General features: G+C 48.1%; 6 protein-coding genes across 6 annotated transcripts; 3 read left to right on the forward strand and 3 right to left on the reverse strand.

Annotated features, from left to right (window-relative positions):
- Positions 1-683: 683 nt before the first annotated feature.
- Positions 684-2,211, forward strand: BDBG_00166 (omega-6 fatty acid desaturase (delta-12 desaturase); the record flags this gene model as incomplete). The annotated part of the gene is made up of 2 exons (XM_031719767.1): positions 684-1,683; positions 1,880-2,211. The coding sequence occupies 2 exons, from the start codon at positions 684-686 to the stop codon at positions 2,209-2,211; spliced, it is 1,332 nt and encodes a 443-aa protein (XP_031575646.1).
- Positions 2,212-4,454: 2,243 nt separating this feature from the next.
- Positions 4,455-5,093, reverse strand: BDBG_00167 (uncharacterized protein; the record flags this gene model as incomplete). Its single annotated transcript, XM_002628875.1, has 2 exons — positions 4,455-4,882; positions 4,979-5,093. The coding sequence occupies 2 exons, from the start codon at positions 5,091-5,093 to the stop codon at positions 4,455-4,457; spliced, it is 543 nt and encodes a 180-aa protein (XP_002628921.1).
- Positions 5,094-6,708: 1,615 nt separating this feature from the next.
- BDBG_00168 (DNA repair protein) lies at positions 6,709-8,547 on the reverse strand (the record flags this gene model as incomplete). Its single annotated transcript, XM_002628876.2, has 2 exons — positions 6,709-8,074; positions 8,138-8,547. The coding sequence occupies 2 exons, from the start codon at positions 8,545-8,547 to the stop codon at positions 6,709-6,711; spliced, it is 1,776 nt and encodes a 591-aa protein (XP_002628922.1).
- Positions 8,548-9,549: 1,002 nt separating this feature from the next.
- Positions 9,550-12,999, forward strand: BDBG_16059 (primary-amine oxidase; the record flags this gene model as incomplete). The annotated part of the gene is made up of 5 exons (XM_031724088.1): positions 9,550-9,884; positions 9,963-11,710; positions 12,418-12,504; positions 12,714-12,849; positions 12,939-12,999. 5 exons carry the CDS (start codon positions 9,550-9,552, stop codon positions 12,997-12,999), a joined length of 2,367 nt encoding a protein of 788 aa, XP_031575647.1.
- Positions 13,000-13,298: 299 nt separating this feature from the next.
- BDBG_00171 (uncharacterized protein) lies at positions 13,299-15,217 on the reverse strand (the record flags this gene model as incomplete). The annotated part of the gene is made up of 4 exons (XM_002628879.2): positions 13,299-13,476; positions 13,597-14,813; positions 14,894-15,081; positions 15,154-15,217. 4 exons carry the CDS (start codon positions 15,215-15,217, stop codon positions 13,299-13,301), a joined length of 1,647 nt encoding a protein of 548 aa, XP_002628925.2.
- A 2,290-nt stretch (positions 15,218-17,507) lies between these two features.
- BDBG_00173 (C6 transcription factor) lies at positions 17,508-19,562 on the forward strand (the record flags this gene model as incomplete). Its single annotated transcript, XM_031719768.1, has 3 exons — positions 17,508-17,905; positions 17,967-18,557; positions 18,611-19,562. The coding sequence occupies 3 exons, from the start codon at positions 17,508-17,510 to the stop codon at positions 19,560-19,562; spliced, it is 1,941 nt and encodes a 646-aa protein (XP_031575648.1).
- Between the last annotated feature and the right edge of the window lie 144 nt (positions 19,563-19,706).

The following is a 19,706-nucleotide window of genomic DNA, read 5'->3' on the forward strand; positions in this document are numbered from 1 at the left end:
AAAACGGCAAAAAAATTGCTGGGACGGCGGCGAAAAAAAAAGGAAAAAAAAAAAATCAAAATCAAAATCAAAATCAAATAATATAAGAGAAGTAATTAATAGAAAAAGCATTGTCAAATTCGGAGGAACTAGTCTTGTCTTTTTTTCCCCCACTCTTTTATTCCTCTTCTTCTTCCTCCTCCTCCTTCTTTTTATCCTCCTCAATTCACTCTTTTTCATCCTCCCTCCTATACTACACGATCTCTCGCCCGCTTGTTGTACATGTACAGTGCAGGAATTCCCTTTGCCCGCTGCAGCTTTCTTTCCTTGCAGACCCTGTGATTGAGTGAGAAAGGAGAGACATTTAGCCAGCCCCCGTTCGAGTGGTGAGTCCCAAGTCATTATTATTACTGTCTTCGTCCCCGTGTTGGCTCCCTGTGCTTCTCTCTTCCCTCCAATTGCCTCCTCCCACTCCCACTCCAATCACACAAATCCGTTGACTGACCAATGGAGCAGAAGATTCCCCAACAAAACACGAAAAGCCCCAATTCCTCGCCATCTCCTTCCTACCTTTGATCCCGTGGACATCCATATAACCATATAAATATATATACACACATATATATATATATAGATAGATAGATAGATAAATATCTTCTCCGCCCCATCAACACAAACCCGAAATCTCCTAAATCCCGCAAACCATGACCTCCACCGCCCTCCCCAAGCGCACCGCGCTGAACCGGAATATCCCTACGGACTCCTCCACAGAGAGCTCTGCATGCGTTTCCCCAAGCGACAGCTTGCGTCCGTCTCCTTCCTCCACCTCCCTGTCGTCTCTGGCCTCGGATGCGCAGGAAGAACCCCTAAAATTAGTAGACACCTACGGAAACCCCTTTGAGATCCCAGACTTCACCATCAAGCAGATCCGAGACGCCATCCCGGCCCATTGCTTCAAGAGAAGTGCGCTGCGCAGTCTTTCATACGTAGCGAGAGATATTTCAGCTTTGGCAGGGACCTTCTACCTTTTCCACAACTATGTCACTCCGGAATACATCCCATCCACCCCGATCCGTGCGGGACTGTGGGGTCTCTATACCTTCGTCCAGGGTCTCTTTGGCACCGGCCTATGGGTCATGGCCCATGAGTGCGGACATCAGGCATTCTCTCCATTCAGACTCCTGAACGACACAGTCGGCTGGATCTGCCACTCGGCGCTGCTGGTACCGTACTTCTCCTGGAAGATCTCACACAGCAAACACCACAAAGCCACCGGCAACATGGACCGGGACATGGTTTTCGTCCCCAAGACACGAGAGGTATTCGCCTCGCGCTACGGCTATCTCGCGCACGAGCTGCATGAGTTGATGGAGGAAACCCCCATCCAGACCGCTACGCACATGATCCTGCAGCAGCTGTTCGGATGGCCCTTGTATTTGCTCTCAAACGTCACGGGCCACAACAACCATGAGCACCAGCCTGAGGGCCGTGGTAAGGGAAAGAAGAATGGCTTCTTTTCTGGTGTCAACCACTTCAACCCGTCCAGCCCGCTGTATGAGGCCAAGCACGTACCGCTCATCCTCCTCAGCGACCTGGGCTTGATGATCACAGGCTCCGCGCTGTACTGGGTTGGCCAGAACTTCGGCTGGGCGAACCTTGCCGTGTGGTACTTCGTGCCATACCTGTGGGTCAACCATTGGCTAGGTATGTAGAAATCAACTCAAATCTCCCCCTCAATGATTTCCTTTCTCGTCTCCTTTCACTACCCTCGGAAAGACAAAAAAGAAACAAATTAACACCCCCCCCCCCAAACAGTCGCCATCACCTACCTCCAACACACCGACCCCACCCTCCCCCACTACGCCTCGCAAGCCTGGACCTTCACCCCGCGGAGCCGCAGCCACCATCGACCGCGAATTTGGTTTCATCGGCCGCTACCTCTTCCACGGCATCATCGAGACCCACGTTCTGCACCACTACGTCAGCACGATCCCGTTCTACAACGCCGACGAGGCCAGCGAGGCCATCAAGCCCGTCATGGGCAAGCATTACCGCTCAGACACCAAGGATGGGAGCTGGGGGTTCATCAAGTCGCTGTGGAAGAGTGCCCGGACGTGCCACTGGGTGGAGCCGTGTGAGGGTGCGAAGGGCGAGGGACAGCATGTTTATTTCTTCCGGAATCGGAATAATATCGGTGTTAGGCCTTCTGCCGTGGCGACGAAGTCGTCGTAGGATCTAATTGCTTTTTATTTTGTTATTATTTCTCCTCTCGTTTCGTTTTTCGCTCTCTTTTGTTTTTCGGCTCCTGTTTTGTGTCGCTTTTCCCTGGCTGCTCTTTCCGGATAAGTATAGAAAGATGAAGGAAAGGGAGGGCGCCATCATCTTTTTTATCATATATATAAATAGAGAAAGTAATGGATGGATGGATGGGGATGATAATGAGTCTTGATACTCCATTCTTTTCCTTCTCACACCAACCCAGCCCCGGTCCCGGTCCCAGTCCCTCGTCCCGCCGCCATCCATCCACTCTCAAGACGAAACCGAGAATCGACGGAAGCCATGAAACCCTCTTCCAACACCATCAGCACGTCTGTATAATTCTATCAATCAACAGGCGGAATATTTTCCTCTCTATTCTTTCTGGCGTTGGGTGGGGAAAGGGAGTGCTATTACATACCTAGACGGACTTACCTTGCTTTATCTCCTCTCTTTCTGATTTTTTTTGGGCCTTCACAGAACGCGATGCGATGCGGATGACCCTCTTTTTTTCCTGTTTTTCGCTTCGCATACAAAATACCAAGAAGGGAGCGAGGGTGGGCGGCGAAAGAGAAAAAACCTGACATTTAGAGACCGCAAATCCCAAGTCCTTTGATTCCGATGCCGTCTTCTTCTTGCTTGTCATGTTCGAGCTTCTCATTGACAAAACATGTTTTGGACTGTTGTTTCGTTTCCCTTTTGATGCCTCGAGTTGCTTCTTTCTTTTTTTTTTGCTCACTCATCTTAAAAAGCGATATAGAAATACGCACTTTACCAGGCTAAATAACCTACCATATCGACGAATTAATGAAAAAGAAAAAAATGGACATATCCATCCTGCAGTACATCACCCGCCTTCCTTGGTTCCCAGATATGCGAATGGTTATCATCATCGCAGTTGAGGAGTTGGGAGGAAAGGTAGAAGAACCAGTATGGCGACCTGAATGAATAAGTCAATGCCATTCTAAGCAATGTATACGTAAAGCATACCTGGCTAAAATCCATTGCCTGCGAATTTCCTCTGATAAAAAATATCCGGTTTCATCATTTTGCTGGACTTTTCGATCTCGAACTCAAAACGAAGGGGGAAATGATAAACTGATAGAAAAAAGAAAAGAAAAAAAAAGAATCATCGGAGAAGAAAGAAAACAAATGGAAGAGTGGGCAAGAACAATGGCCACATGCAAGACAGGCGGCAGCTTTCCTTTTGCCAGGCAAGATGCAGCTCAGTATAAGCTGCAGAGTAACGTTGATGATATATCTATATATCTATATATATAGGATGATCCTGCAGCGGGGTTAGGTTGAATAGCTCAAGTTGCGCCCAACAACGCCCCCGGAGATATGTATAAGAAACTCACATTCTTTCTCTCTCTCTTTCTTTCTTTCTTTCTTTGCTTCACCCTTGATCCTTGATCTTTTTCCCCGTTTCTTTCTACATATACAACCCCCCCGGTCATCAAGGCTTTTTTCTTTGATCTTTTCCCATTTTCCTTCGCGCTTCAATCTCCCTTCTGGCTTCTGTGCACTTTGATCCCCCTGTTCTCCTATGCAAGTTATGATTGAAACCCCCCCGCATCCATCCGGTGCATCCGCGGTTAGGCAGTGACGTTGCCACATTCAGGCACCCGGGAGTCCTGTTCCTTGCCCTGGAGATCTTGCTTTATGGCATTTTTTGATGTTGATTTTAGATTTTAGATTTTTAGATTTTTATTTCTATCTATTTATTTATTACTTTTTTTATAGATCTGTTTGGTGGTGGTGGTGGGAGGGGTTGATTGGCTTGGTTATTTATACCTGTGAAGAAGGGAGACTATGACGTTATTCTTTATGCCGGGGAAGATCCTCTGGCGTTTTCTTCCTCACAGAGAAGATAGCAGAGAGAGAAAAAAGACTCCGTAGTGCCCAGCAGGCAGGTTGACAATAAATACTCTGGGTCACCCATTAGTATTATTGAGCAAAATGTCCACCGCATCCCAACGCTTTATACGTGAAGCATTCTCCAAGGGCAGCGGGTTTCCAATATTCTGATCCACGCCCCTGCCTGCGTAGCAGAAATTCAAGCTGCACCGGACAAACAGCTTCAATCGCCGCATGCAGCGCCGTCCCCCTCTCATACGGGATATGATAAAAGTATCTGTACGGTTCCTCGACCGCATTGATATCAACCGGCAGCTTGATGCAAGGCCGTTCGTCCATGTACGTCCTTTGCGGGTAGATCAATTCCGGAGTTGATGAATAGCTGGATGAGCGGCATTATTGCTGGCGAATTGGGAAGTACCTGAATTGCCCATTGGAGCACCGTGTGCCCTCCAAGCAGATAGGTCCGCGCCAGTGTCCAAGAGCATTCGGATGATAATTTTATTGCCACCCTTGACAGCGGAATGCAGCACACTCGATCCATCGCTTTGCACAGAGCTTACATCGGCCCCGGAATCAAGCAGAATACGAACTGCTGCCTCATGACCTCGTTCTGCTGCGGCATGTAGCGCGCGGTGATTCCAACCATCACACTGGGCAGAGACAGCAGCTCCAGCGCCCAAGAGAATCCATAATATTTGGCAGTGATTCCGCCGGGCGGCTATTTCCAAGAGAGTCCGCCCATGTTCCACCTGGCTCTCGTATCCGCCCCAGCTTCGACAAGCAGCTGCACCATTTTGTCATCACTGTGAAATATAGCAAGTATCCAAGCACCCCCTTCTCGTAGCTGCAAGTTCACGCGCGTGCCCGCTTCAATTAATACTGGAGGCCACGGCTCTTTTCCGAGCACGAATGGCATGGACTAGAGCTGTTTCACCATCGCTATCGCACGGGGAGAGGTCAGCTCCGGCACTGATGAGTAGTTTGACTGTGCGCATTCAGGCAATCTTTCATGTTAAGCATTGTCGTGTGTCCGTTGGGGTATAGAGTGGAGACGTCTGCTCCAGCCTAGAGCAGAATTTTGACCTGCCCTGAACAGCTAGAATCAAGGACGTGAGTCCGGCATCGTTGGTGATTGAGCCGTTCACTCTCCTGGAAAAGGAATCGCTCGATCAGTTTGTCGTGCCCGGTCGGAAGCTAAGTAATGCAAGAGAGTATTTCCAGCTCTATCTTGGGCAAAGGCAATTCGGGGGATTATGTATGTGGCAAGTTCATTTGCTGCATGCAAGGGCTGGGATGATGTCGGAAGGCAAAAGTAGCTCAACGATGTATATTAGTATTTCGGGAGGGATCCCGATCTAAAAGATTTAGTGACCTTATGGTGAACTGGTGAACTGTACTCTATATTAGAAGGGATATTTGCGATGTTTGAGATGTATCCTTTTCTCCTTCTTCTCTCCTCTTTTTGAAGTTTGGATATAATAGTGCCGGCGACCAGAAGGATAGCTAATTACAGCGTAACTACTCATGTTCAGGCGACGCTATCAGGCAGCTGCAGCGATATATAACTCTGGGCTGCAATCTCGACAATGCTCAAAAACAGTGCAAAAAAGGGACAAGTGGATTTTAGCTGCATATACGGAGTATACCAGATAGATCCATTTATTCGCATATTGATCCAGTAAACTGTCAGTGACAGGTTTTGATGGCTTTCTTCGCGGATGTGGCGTAAGTAATTAAATATCCTGACAACAAGGTGTCAACCATATACCGCAATCCGTGTATCAGCTGCAGGAATTCCTTCACGATTGTTTACATAGCAGATGTAAATGATAGGGCGTGTCAAGTCTTAAGTCTAAGCATTCTTTGTTAGCTTTCCCGGGGTCGACTTTGTTGTCGTCATGTCTCCCTCCTCCATAGGTTGAACCCCTTTTACTTCAGCACCACGCTATTCCTACGCTTGTCTGATATGGCCAAACAGCATTTCATTTTCCAATGGTAAATGTATTTTGTAAGATAACTAGCTAAGCTATCTGCTTGTATTATGTGTTCAAACATTTCCTCTCCCCCTTGAAGGAGTCTCCCGATTCCTACACGTATAAGACGGTGTGAAATCTGCTATTTGCTGATAGGCTGTTGGGAGCCAGCAATGTTCAATTGCATCTCTACCAACCGCCAAAGGTCTCTTTCCGTGAAGAACGTCCCGCTGCCCGTCATTATCGAACTCGAGACATCTTGTCGCCCCAATGTGTCACCTCCCTCCCCACGTAATGTACCAAGAGGCACGTCAACCTCTTTTCTCATTCTAAAACAGCGGGGATATTCCACGGAGGAATTAGAAATACAATTAAATGGCATACTAAGGGTGACAAATCATTTAGCAAATTTTTCCTGGCAAGAGGGTGATGTAGCTGGCTTGTCCTTGCGGTCTATGACTTAGAAATTTATTATTTCTTGCACAGCTTCAAAGGTTGATAAAGCTGGTCCAATCCCTCTAGCACTATAGTCGTGGTAGAATAGGCTTGGTCAACAAACGCTGCAAATGCTCATATACTGCCGGCCATGACTACGAACATGATATCGATCGATCTGTAGATAGAAAGACGCCAATGTTCAATCGTCGCTAATCGGAATAATACCTCGTATCCCGCTTGGGTGTATTTCGAATCCGACCGTGCTAAACATGGGATCATATTCGACCATCTCTTTGCTTCCAGTTGGTCCGTTGTCATCATCATCATCATCATCATCGCCTAGACACTGTTTAGGGTCCCCGGACGTCCACGGTGAGAACACAACTTGAATCGTCCGCTGTTTCCGATATGAAGGGATGGTGGCAGAAAGAAGGTCATCATTAAGTTCAGCTATAGAGTTCACGGGGTTGGGTTTCCGCTCATTTGGAGTCTCCCCTTTCTGAGTATCTCCATTCTCAGATGATTTTTTTTGAATAGGTTCACGTTTTAAGGGTGTGCGCATTTGGGGCTCCGCGGGACTTTGAGAACTGGGTTCTTTAGGAACATCGTATGCGGAAGGCACCGAAGACAATAAAGCGTTCGAATCTGACATTTGCCAAACACCCCCTGTATCCGAGTTTTCAATTCGAACGGTCTCTATCTTAAGTACAATACGGCAGGCAATCTGGTTTGTCCAGACAATGCCAAGCGCGGGCGTTTTCCATTCCGAATGGGAATTCATATGCATCGCGTCTAGGGTAGATGCATGCGGATCACCCCAGCCAGTGAAAAAGGGCCGCTGGTAGTCAACCTTCAGCAGTGCAGCTAGGTCAAGAACACTCAAAGAAAATTCATCATCCTCGGCCTCAACCATGGACGACGGGATGGGAGACGACGTAAATCCAAGCTGATGAGATGGCGATGACCTAGGACCCTCAGAATCATACGCGAAAGTCTCTTCGGGATGAGAAGATGGTGGCTGGGATGGATGCTGGGAAAGGGATTCCTCAAAATAACTGCTTGTGGGTGGTTCAGGTTCGTCTGCCCATAGAACGTCCTCCATGTGGATCCTATCTGACACTTGGTTCGCAACAACAATGGCGATATTCTGATTGGCGGCTAAGTTCCGTAGAAACTGGCCAAGCTTTTTAAGCTGCCATGCCCGAACCAGTAAGCCATCCACATTATCCGAATCACTCTCAGCGCGATAGTTGGCTGCTATAGAATCGATAACGACGAGGCCAACATTGTACCGGGACACAGCCACTGGAATTTGATAATTGAGAATGTGATCCTGGGACTCAAGATCGATGGTAGTTATAGCCAAGATGTTTTCCAAGGACGGGCGAGGAGACTCCTCTGGTAGGGTAGAAATTATAGGGTGTTCCTCAAGAAGCTGTGACAGCCTGCCTGTAGGCAGATCTGACTCCGTGGAGAAGTAGAGAGCCTTTTGAGATGTTCCATATGGTGGAGGAAGCTGAACGGAAAGCAATAAATGGAGAAGGAATTGTGTTTTGCCGCATCCGCTGCCATAGTTACGGAATGTCAGCAGCCGTTGAACAATGTGATGGTGAGTGTAACTGTCTTACCTTTCTCCTGCCAGCTCTGTTACATATCCCGTCGAAATGCCACCTGCCAGGGCCTGATCTAAAACCGGGTCCAACGTGCTAATGAACGAAAGCGTAGGCAACCTCTGGCCTTGTTTCACATCTGGATCCCCGTGGTCCTCCACTTTATCGCGCACGTTACCGTCCAGGCTTCTAGACACCCCATCCGCCGACTCCTGATATTCGCCCAGGCCAAGATCTCGATGCAAGGCATTGATCACATCCCCCGCCAGAGCACGCACGTCCGTCACGGCGACTTTTGCCTGCTTGGCAATTTCCAATGGGTCAAACAAGACCAGATCTTTCACCGTAATGCTTGCCCTTTCAAGAGAGGGCAATATATGAGCATAGGACTTCGTGGGGAAGTCGGGAAGTGTGGAGAGTAGATCCATGTATCGATCGCGCGACGAGCGCTGAATTTAGATTTGCACGGGGGCACGTCGGGCAGCATAATTACACCAGCCCCTTAAACCTAGTAAAACTGTGTATCGCTGGGTAGGTAATCGGAATGTCATGTTGGCTTAGTCTTTTGCAAAGTCAGGGTTAGCCCTGTTAGAGCTGGAGTGTAGTGGCCAAGGAAAGATAACTTTGTCAAAAGCAAATATCCATAATGCTCAAATCACTCCCTTTCCTGCAACCATTCTCGTTGAATTCTAGTCATGGCTCATGGGTATGTATCGCGACATCGCCAATTGTCACCGCCCATTATTGGGCGCGTCGTTCGCCTTTCAGGTTAGTCAGCACGCGCGTGCCAAGACGGCGGAAACACTGGGAAAGCTTCGGAGCGCTTTCCGGCTTCCGTTCAGGGTATGTGTTGGCCGTTAAGTTGGCTGCTGTGCGATGAGGCGATGGCGATAATGATACGATGACGATGATGATGTGAGGAGAGTCTCGGGCATCCAGAAAAAAATAGGAGTAATTCTAGAAAAATAACCCCAAATATCCGATCGGAGCCGAGTCTCTGTGCCGAACCTTATCAGATGATCAGATAAAGCCAGCTTCCCTTCCCGCGCTGTATTGTGGGCACACTCGGGGACTTGCTTTGAATTCCAAGATTAGTTTTATATAAACTTGCCGACTTGCAAGCCGAAACCAGTCGGCATTCGCTCCGTGGCTGCTTGACCTTGGTCGCGGGGCCAAATATTCAATCCCCAGGGACCACGCGCCCTTCTCGTATCCTTGGCCAATGAAACCTGCTGCGGGGTTTATTCCTTCTCGCTGCCATATTTAACCGTCCCCCACCCCCCGATTCCTTAACCGCTATATATGGCGGTTAATATCTTTGTGGAGAAAGAGCATATAAATTTCTCATTTTCTTTCTACGTTGATTCTTAAACCCCTATTTGAGTGTATTGAAACACTACTGCATATTACTGCCTCCTTAAACTTCAAAGATGTTGTTACCACATCCACTCGAACAGCTGCGGGCAACTGAGATCCACTGTGCTCGAGATGTCATTTTCAAGGTTAACCCAGGGGTCCTGATCCAGTTTCGTTCGATATTCCTCGAAGAGCCGGCCAAAGCTTCTTTAACAAGCTTCCTGGCAGCGGAACATGGAGGGACACTCACTTCTTCCACTCCACGACCACCACGATTGGCCAACGTATACTATGATACCATCCACTCAGACAAGACGCATAAGTATTTTGAAGCCGTGGTTGACTTGGATCTAAAGGAAGAGGTGTCCCGTCAGGCCTTTGATAGTTCAATGCAGCCCTCATTTACACTGTAAGGCTTATCCTATATTAAAAGACATAATTTTGTTCTTCATTCGCAAATGCAACGACCTATGCTAACATTATCAAGGGAGGAATTTTACTCATTTAACGAGGCATGCATGACATCCCCATTGTTCCAGGAAGCTGTATCCAAATTCAAGTTACCAGAGGGATTCGTCCTTGAGATTGATCCGTGGCCATATGGCGGGCTCGACCATGGAGAGCCAGATATTCGTTACATGCAGGGGCTTTGCTTCGCCAAGGACACTCGGAATGGAAATCCAAACTCCAATCATTACGGGTACCCAATTCCTCTCATCCCAGTAATGGATTTCCACAAACGAGAAGTCATCAGGGTCGACAAGCTCGCAACGGGAGGGACCGGTGATGGCCTAGCTTGCGACACTACCCCGACAAACGTATTGGACCATACTCGCCCGTCTGAATATGTCCCTGAACTTCTGGACGTAAAATTACGAACGGACCTCAAACCGCTTAATGTACTCCAGCCCGAAGGACCCTCCTTCCAAGTGAGCAATGGCAGTTTGGTCGAATGGCAGAAATGGAGATTTCGTGTTGGATTCAACCCTCGAGAAGGCGCTACCATTCACGATATCCATTATGATGGGCGGAGCGTTCTATATCGCCTGAGTTTCTCTGAAATGACGGTTCCCTATGGGGACCCTCGGCCTCCATTTCATCGAAAGCAAGCCTTTGATTTTGGCGATGGTGGCGCTGGGCGGTCTGCTAACAATCTGGCTTTGGGCTGTGATTGCCTAGGTGTTATCCAATACTTGGACGGATTTAACATCGACGCGTCAGGTCAGCCTTCCGTGGCTAAGAACGTAGTCTGCGTCCACGAACAGGACAACGGCATCGGATGGAAGCACACTAACTTCCGTACCGACAGGGCTGTGGTTACCCGCTATCGTGAACTTGTGGTGCAGTTCATCATCACTCTTGCCAACTACGAGTATATTTTCGCATACAAATTTGACCAAGCCGGAGGAATTACTGTCGAAACCCGAGCGACTGGTATTGTCTCAGTGATTAACATTGATCACGGAAAAACCTCCCCGTGGGGTAATGTAGTATCTCCCGGCGCCTTGGCTCAGAACCATCAGCACATATTCTGTCTTCGCATTGACCCCGCGATCAATGGCTATCGGAATACAATTTTCCGCGAAGAATCTCTACCAATGCCCATGGATATCCATACCAATCCGTTCGGGAATGGCTATCAGGTAGTTACGCAGCCGGTAGCCACTTCCGGCGGATTCGACGCTTCTCCAAGCACCAACTTAACAATCAAAATGTCCAATACCAACGTTCTAAACCCCATTTCCGGCCGCCCCGTCTCCTACAAATTTACTCCCCCAGCTACACAGCTTCTGCTCGCGGACCCTCGATCCACCGTCGCGCAGCGTGCCCAGTTCGCAAAACACCACGTCTGGGTGACGAGACACAGGGACGGCGAATTCTTTGCCGGCGGCAAATTCACCAATCAGTCCCGGACCGAACGGGGCGGCGTTGGCGACGCTGCCGCCCGAAATGAAAACACCCTTGACACCGACGTGGTGATCTGGTCGGTCTTTGGGCTTAGTCACAATCCTCGCGTGGAGGACTGGCCCGTGATGCCAATTGAGAAAATGGAAGTGCACCTGCGACCTGCTGATTTCTTTGATCGTAACCCTGCGTTGGATGTTCCTGGGACTAAAAACCCAACGAGCGTGCTTGTTGATGGTAAGACTGACGATTGCTGTGCTGCGGGTGGGAAGGTTCAGCGGGCACCTGAATCACATCGTCAGAGTTCGCAGGATATTCCTGTGAAGGATAGTAAGCTGTAAAGTAGAGCTTTCTGGGTTGTTATCATTCTTATTATTATTTATGTGATCAATGATTGATGGATGGTGATTGGTGATGGGGGGGGCTGATGTTTGGGATTCCTTTTTTAGACACGGAGTTATGAATTTTTAGTAGTTACTTGATATTGTCTTCTGACACACTTAATTAACGTAGTTGACTACGTAGTTAAATCTCAACGCCAATGATACTACATATTTATTTAGTTACATCTATTCATTCATATCTATATTTCTAGGAGATTTCCCACACACGCCCGTATTCCGTACATTTGAGATAGGTATATCTGTTAGTTCTCATCCCCTGGCTTTGGGACTTATGAGTTATATAACTAAGCCCCCGAGCCCCACGCGATCCGTGGTTGTATCCCGCCGCTGGTTTAACTCAGTCGAACCGCCCGGAATCGGCAGTCTTCCGCACCCTCACCTGAGAAAACCTGAATATACGTGACGTCTTTTGATCATTCCTCACCAACTTCGACAGGTATCAGAGTAAATAAATTAGAAAACAAATAGTACAATATAATCAGACTTCCTTCCCCTCGACACAGTGTCAAAATGGCAGTATTCCACATAGGTGCGTTCTTTTCAGTCACCTCCCTGCGCCCTTCCTCTTCGCCCACCATACCTCTCTAGAAAGAAAAAAAAAAACGCTAAAACCAATCTGAATCCCACGCACAGTCCTCTTCAAGCTAAAGCCCGGCGTCACGGCGGCTCAGATAGATGAATTCAAGAAGGCATGCAAGGCTATGGTTGGGCAGGTCCCAGGTACGTTTATGTCATGAACAGTGAGTGGTAGTTACATCGCATTGGCAGCGGTTGCGTTTCAAATACCTACACTACGTTAGCCATGCTTGAAGCGTTGGAGATCCCGAGTTCCCCCCCAAAAAGGGAGAACTTCAAGTTCCATTGCAGATACCGTCCTTAGAAGCAAGAAAAAAAAAAAGGCACGAATTCCTGAAACATTTTTTGAACAGGCCTTCGCGAAATACACAATAACCCACCATTGGCCATGACAGCATCCCGGGCCAAGGGGTATGATATGGGCTTGTTGGCCATTTTGGAAAAGCCGGATGATATCTCGGTATATGCAGGGCATCCGTCGCATTTGGAGTATGTCAGCGGTCTTCCTCCTCCTCTTTCCCCACCTTTATTTTTATTTTTATTTTAAAAAAATTTATCATTGATTTATATTGGAGCAGGGTGCAAAAGCTACGAGAAGAGATATGCGATGACGCATTGGCATACGATATGGAGTTTTAAGTTTGGTTTTATAGTTTATCTGTAACGGTGGTGCAGGTTTTTCTTGTGGAATAATACCTAGCTGAATGTCGTGCGGTGTGGAGGTAAGGTGCTCAATTTCTATGTACTGGAAAAATTTTCTTTGTATGTATGCACGTATGTACGTACATTGTACATGTACATGCACGGGTCCGATTCCGAGTTTATGGATAATACGGACTAGACGAGATGCCATACTGGAATCCGGTATTCGCCTCTTGCATTAAAACAATGACATCCGTTCGAACACCATGTTCCTCACAATTTCCGGAATTATCCACCTAGATGGCCAACGCCTCCTTATCTTTCTGTTGCATCACTCTGATATAGCGCTTTGCAGTCCACTCGCGCAATCGCTTTCCCTTCCAAATCATTAGAAGAGAAGACAGATTGGCTACTAGACATATCATTGCCATGATGATGGTGGTGTTTTGCAAGCCGTGATGGTTAATCCATGGCCTTGAAAAAGATGGGTTCCAGAGTTAGTTAATGCAGCCATTCATCTAAACATGCTAGAGGGGAGCATGGGGAAAACGAGAGAGAGAGGGAGAGAGAGAGAGAGAGAGAGAGATGACATACTGGCTGGCAAAAGTAAACCCGCAACCGATAATATTTCGAATAAAGAGCATAAGCACCAAGCTTTCAGAGGCGATGCGCGGGTAGCAGTGTACCGCGTACGTGATTGCAATTGCACCGCCGCTTCCGATTCCGAAGGCAATAAACACCATACCGAATCCTGCTGGGAGGATCCACATCGTACCCTTTAATACCCCCAGGCCATACATAAGTATCCCCGCAGTATTGATGACTGTGGGAACAAGCATCGTCCAGAGCCTAAACTCAGGTTCTAAAATGCCCTTGTTGCGCCTAGACAAGAAGATGATGCACCAATCGGACACATATCCGCCCCAAATCATTCCCGCTATGCCACCAATGAAGGAGGAAAAATTGATATTGCCAACGTTCGCCATGCTGAAGTTGTACGGGTCCCTAGAGAAAAGGTCAGATTGCGTCACGTTGAGTAACGAGAGCCACATAATCTGTACGCCGTAGATGAAACCCGCCCACATGACTGCCGGGTACGTTACTAGTGTGAACGGGCTAAGAGCAACGAGCCATAATGGCCGTGGATCGCTATAGGAAGTGTTATATAGTCCCATGCGTTGCCAGTAAGTTTTCGGAGGTGGTGCTGAATGCTCAGAAGTGTCACAGTCGACGTCATGTGACACATAGGCCTCGACTTTCACAGCTTCTAAATTTTGATTTGCATGATGAGACATCGCAGCTGTGTCTCCGGAAATCTCAGAGGACGTAGGAGGCCTGCGGAATGTAGATTCTTCCATTGTGAATAGCTGGATGACCAGAAGGACAGCGAAGAAAATGATGAGGTATTGGTAACACCAACGCCACTCCTGAGAGTCGGCGATGTGTCCAGCCGCAACAGGGCCAAGGTATGACCCTGCGTATATCGTGAATACGTACAAACTCAGTCTGGTGCCTTTTTCATGCGCAAAGAAAATATCGGTCGTCGAAATTTGTACCAGAGAGTCCACGGGCGCAGCACCAAATCCCGTGAGAATGTTTGCTCCCCAATACATCTGAACGGTTGTCTGGTATCTGCCCAAAATGCAGCCTGCAAGATTAAGAAAGGAGCCAACCATATACACAGGTCGTCTACCAATCTTCATGGCAATGGGCTGCAAGCAGACGCAGCCTAGTCCCAGGAACAGGAAACAAAAGCTTGACCCAATGCTCAAGTCGAAAAAAGTAGTTTTCAGATCGATGGTGAATTGTGTCTTAAAAAAATGCATCAGTCGAGGATTCGAGTTGGAGATGAGGCTAGAGGTGTGATGCACACTGCATGGGCTGAACATACCCAGACTGGCCCAACCCAATTGACGCAGACTGCAGCTATAAACCCCCAGATCCACAGGAGCCAGAAATGATACTCCTTGCGGAATTTAGTCCAGTTGAGGGGGTCGTTTGGGTCGTTCGATGGCTGAGGTACAAGGACAATGTCGTTTTTCCCTCCCTCCTGATGTTTTACATTCATTGTACCTTCCACTAAAGAGATTTGATCCTTACGTCAGTTCCCAATTCAAATGTGAATGGATCCGAGGGATAAACGTTACCTACAGTCGACAATGCGTACGGTTCCAGGGACCATCTTCACCCCTTGAATCGTAGCAAACACTATCATGGCTGGAAAGTGCTCGCCTGTTTCATCTCCCCAGATAAAAGAGTGCTCTTCGCGGGATATGAGGCTGCCACACAGTTCAATTGTAGTGACTCGGATTTAAGCCTAATATTTTCAAGGATGAGTTCTCATTTTGGACATTCCGTCGCCTTTATATGCGCAAATCTCAATCCCAGTTGATAAAGGAGAGTGCGGCAATAAAAAATGACACAAGAGGGGAAGAATCCAGCTTCTTGAAGCATCAGCTTCAGATTACCGAAGTAGAAGCCTTGGGTCCATTAGCGACTGCATAGGACAGGCTCACAAAGGATGATGGAAACTGTGCTACCCCATATCTTGAGCTACCAGAGGGACGTCGAAGTTTCCTCTTGGGATTCGCTCCTTTGTGATTGGGCACATACCATGTCCGGACAAGCTGAGTCCGGCTCGGCATTAAGGATCATCTTTCCCTCTCGTTCGCATCCCAACGAGCAGGTTTAGAGCTAAACGAAACGACTATAGTTGGATTGGAGACAAGTCGACTTCAGCAATATTAGGAGGCTCCAGAGGGGCTCTTCGATCTGTTTTGAGGCACCAAAAGTGGTTGTTTGCTCCCGATCAGCCCAGCAAACCCATACCCCATACGGTGCTCCAGACGGGGTGGGGAGACAAAATATGGGGTTGGCATTCTGGTGCGGGGAATAAGGGGAGTTTTATCCCCACCACATTTCAATTCTTAAACACACGATGCGTTCACCGAGTTGCGCTGAAAATCACTTCTTGTCCTAGAGATCATAGATGGCTGTTCAAGCCGTCCGCATTCTGGATTCATAGAAAGGAGCTTGTATCTAAACAGGCGATGTCATAGGTGCGATCCGTGCGGCGGCCGTGAATGTTCGTAATAATAAGGCGAAACCCAGCTTGAATAACAATGATGTAGTTGTAGCAATGATGTAGTTGTAGCAATGATGTACTCTGTATAGCAAGGACAGATGGGACAAACCGCGCTTAGTCACCGCTCCGCCTGCACCGGGATCAACCTGACCTGACTTTGACTTGACTTTAAATATACGACGTTTGTAGAACGTTGTTGGCCCAGGGGTCAGGCCCCAACGCCATAGTGTCGTCACGCAGGGAAGAAAAGGACAAAATACTACGGACACGGTGGAAATTCCAAAAACCACTGGCTGCTGGTTGGGTGCCGGATAATCCAACCGGACGTCGCCTTTGCGGTGGTAATCTTCCCAGCAAGTTGTCAGCCTCGATCTTCTCTATATGCAGAAGCCGGCTGCATTGGCATGCGAAAAATTCGCGATTCACACACTTGCATCCGCGCCAGAAATGGGCATCCGGATCACTGAAAAAAAATTGGATACCAACTTGAATTTCTTCAACCCAGGCTGGAGCTGCAAGGGAGCGTTAGCCTAATCCTCCGCCTCGAATTTTACTGATACTGGTTGGTGGATGCGATCCTCAGCGAGACGGTGCGAACACAGGATTGGATAACCGCAAATTGGACATGAGGAAGAACAGGCGCCACTAATATAGTTCAGACTAAGACCTCCTCAAGGCCCAACTCCCGTTGTGGAGCGGTCAGTGCCAACCAACCCCCATGTGCCGTGCTTGCTTGCACCTTTTGCGTTTTGAAATTTTGACACAGGGGACAATCCAACTCTCACAGACTGACATAAATATTTGGTTTGCAAGAACGGGGGACTCAAAGTTTCCTGCCGTTCACTCATATATACCAGAGTTGCCAGATCCCCCGCTGCAGGATCATCAGCCTGACGAAGTTAACTATCGGTACAAACCCACCCTGCTGCACGGGTTTGCCCGATAAGGCTGAATGGTTCTCAGCTGCTAGGAACCTTCCCTCGCACGCAACACCCAAGATAGTTACATCAAGTCGTCATTGGTGGATGCTAGTTACCGCCTGAGGATCAAGATTTGGAAATCTCTTAGCTTCCAGCAGATTGATTGGGAATGATTCAGGTTTGTTCCCACGTTGGCGGAATCACGCCTGTCCTCGTGTCGGCTCCATAGCTTAGCAACATCTGTTAAGCATAAACTAGCACCAAAGGTTTATTACCTAGCTCTTTTTTTTCTTCATAAGTTTTGAAGAACTGCCTCTCCATACACCATACCCATTGAACTGTACCCTCCCGCTTGCATAAAAAGCTGTCTGCCTACTTATCGCAATCATTCCTTGAAATTGCATATGAACTATGTGTTCTCTATCTCCAATTCATGTATGCCGTTGCTCTGGCTGCTTAGAGTTGGCTGACAATGCCATAGTCCACTTGAAAATCTTGTGATGGCCTCTTTTCCTCCCGGTCTGGAGACTCCGCTCCTCAAAGTCAGTCGCCCTGTGGCAGCATGCTCGAGGTGCCGCACAGCCAAAATAAAATGCGACGGCAAACTTCCTGCCTGCTCTGCTTGCGAACGGGCCGGGAAAGCGTCTACTTGCCCTGGGGCTACTGATGAATTCGCTAAGGGAAAAGAACGAAGCTATGTGGCCGCTCTTGAGGGCCAATGCGAACGGCTTGAGAAAGAAATCGCCGAGGCGAAGCGGCGTCGGCAGAATGCCATCATAGAAGGAGCCGCGATCGAGCCGAGCTATACCGGCCAGCCGGTATCGCCTGGAGGCGGGACGAAAACCCATCGCGAAGAAGCATGCGATATCGATGACTTAGTGGGAGATTTTGGCTTCCTGTAGGTTAATCAACTTGCAACCCACCCACTACTTCGAGCTAAATACTCACACCCATTCCAGTTCAGTTAACGCGACATCGAGAGATTTTTATGGCATCACATCCTCGACATCATTTGCCGGGCTGCTTTTAACAGTAGCTGTGGCAAAACCTCTGCAGAATGTAGGGGTAAATAGGGGCCTTCCGGCCCGGCCCCTATCTACTACTCTCATTCAACATTACCTTGACAATATCTATGTTCTGGCTCCCTTCTTTATACAGACCAACTTTTGGGCGTCCTTCGATGCCGTGTATCAAGAAGGAGGCCGTTTCGCGAAAAGTTTTGATTATTGGATTGTACACATGGTTCTGGCAATCTCTCAGGCTTCAACCTCACATTCTGAATTAGCAAGGCATCACGTTTCGATTGCACTAGGATACGCTAATGATGTTCTTCATCCCGGGTCCATCGTTGGTATCCAAGCTATTTTATTACTGGCACAGTACTCAATGCTTGATCCAGAGCACTTCAGAACTTGGCACCTGGTTGGCAGTGCTGCTAGAGTCGTATCTGATTTGGGTGTTCACCAAGAGCAACTCTCAGAGACATACCTGAATAAAACAACCTTAGATCTTCGTCAGAGGGTTTTCCATTGCGTACATTCTTTTGACCGGTAAGCAAAATAGCCGGAAGATATTTATTCTTCAAGTATTAATACGACTCTAGATATGTAAGCGTCGCACTTGGGCTAGCATTTTCGTTTTCAGATGACTCGACGAATGTTCCTCTCCCAGGAGTTCCACTGCAGCCAATTGAGGGGACACTAAGCTGGACCGCGACCCTATTCGCCAACAGCATCGAACCAGCTATATATTTGTTCAAAATCCGCAGTATCCAATCAAAGGCATATCAAACCATGTTTTTTAGCGGGCGGAATCCAGCCCCAGAGCCCGCCTCGTACACATGGGAACTCTGCGCGGAGGCTCAAACCTGGTTTAATGCAATACCGAGAACCTTGCCAGGCCATCTCATCGTCTTCTACAACGTCGAGCTTTTCTACACCTTTGTGATCCTCCTCTCCCCATCAAATTATAACCCGAACGTAACTACACTGCACCGGATTCTGTTATTCGAATATGCCGCCAAATTCATCTCACAAATACACCAAATCATCAGCGCTACCAGCTGGCCGCTGTTTTTCTCTTACATCGACATCCAACGCGTCTACACAGTAGCTAGCAAGTTCATAGACGCCCTCGACCAAGCGTACGATGAAATCCTGCAAGACACTGAACCATCCGCGTCCGTACCGCCAGGAACACACCAACCGCCATACGTATCCCCAGCGGAGCGAGTTGATTCCGCTGGGCGGGCACTGAAATGTCTACAGAGCATTTGCTCCATTTTAGAATACGCCCACAATCGATGGAAAATGAGAGGTTTACTGGATGAGTTCCAGCGAAGTTCTGTGCATTTAGAGAAAAGACTGAGGCAAAGTCTCGCTCAGTGGGCCCAGCACCATGTTGATTTGGTTCCCGTTATGCCTCCCGTTTCCTTCCCTACACAAATGTATGCGATGCACCCCGTGCAACCACAATATATTCAGCAACCACAACCCCACCAGCAGCAGCAACATAACCCATTAGCGCATACGCAGAATGGGTATATTAGAAGTTGATATCAGAGATTACGAAAAATATATAAAATATTTGAGAGGATGCTACGGCCATTCCTTTTCTGCGGCCTGCTAATGAAATAGGATGAGAGCGGGCTGGGAAGCTCATAACAGCAAACTGCCCTGCACAATCACAAAACCTCCCGA

Source organism: Blastomyces gilchristii (genome assembly GCF_000003855.2).
Source record: "Blastomyces gilchristii SLH14081 genomic scaffold supercont1.1, whole genome shotgun sequence".
NCBI classification, from domain to species: Eukaryota; Fungi; Ascomycota; class Eurotiomycetes; order Onygenales; family Ajellomycetaceae; genus Blastomyces; species Blastomyces gilchristii.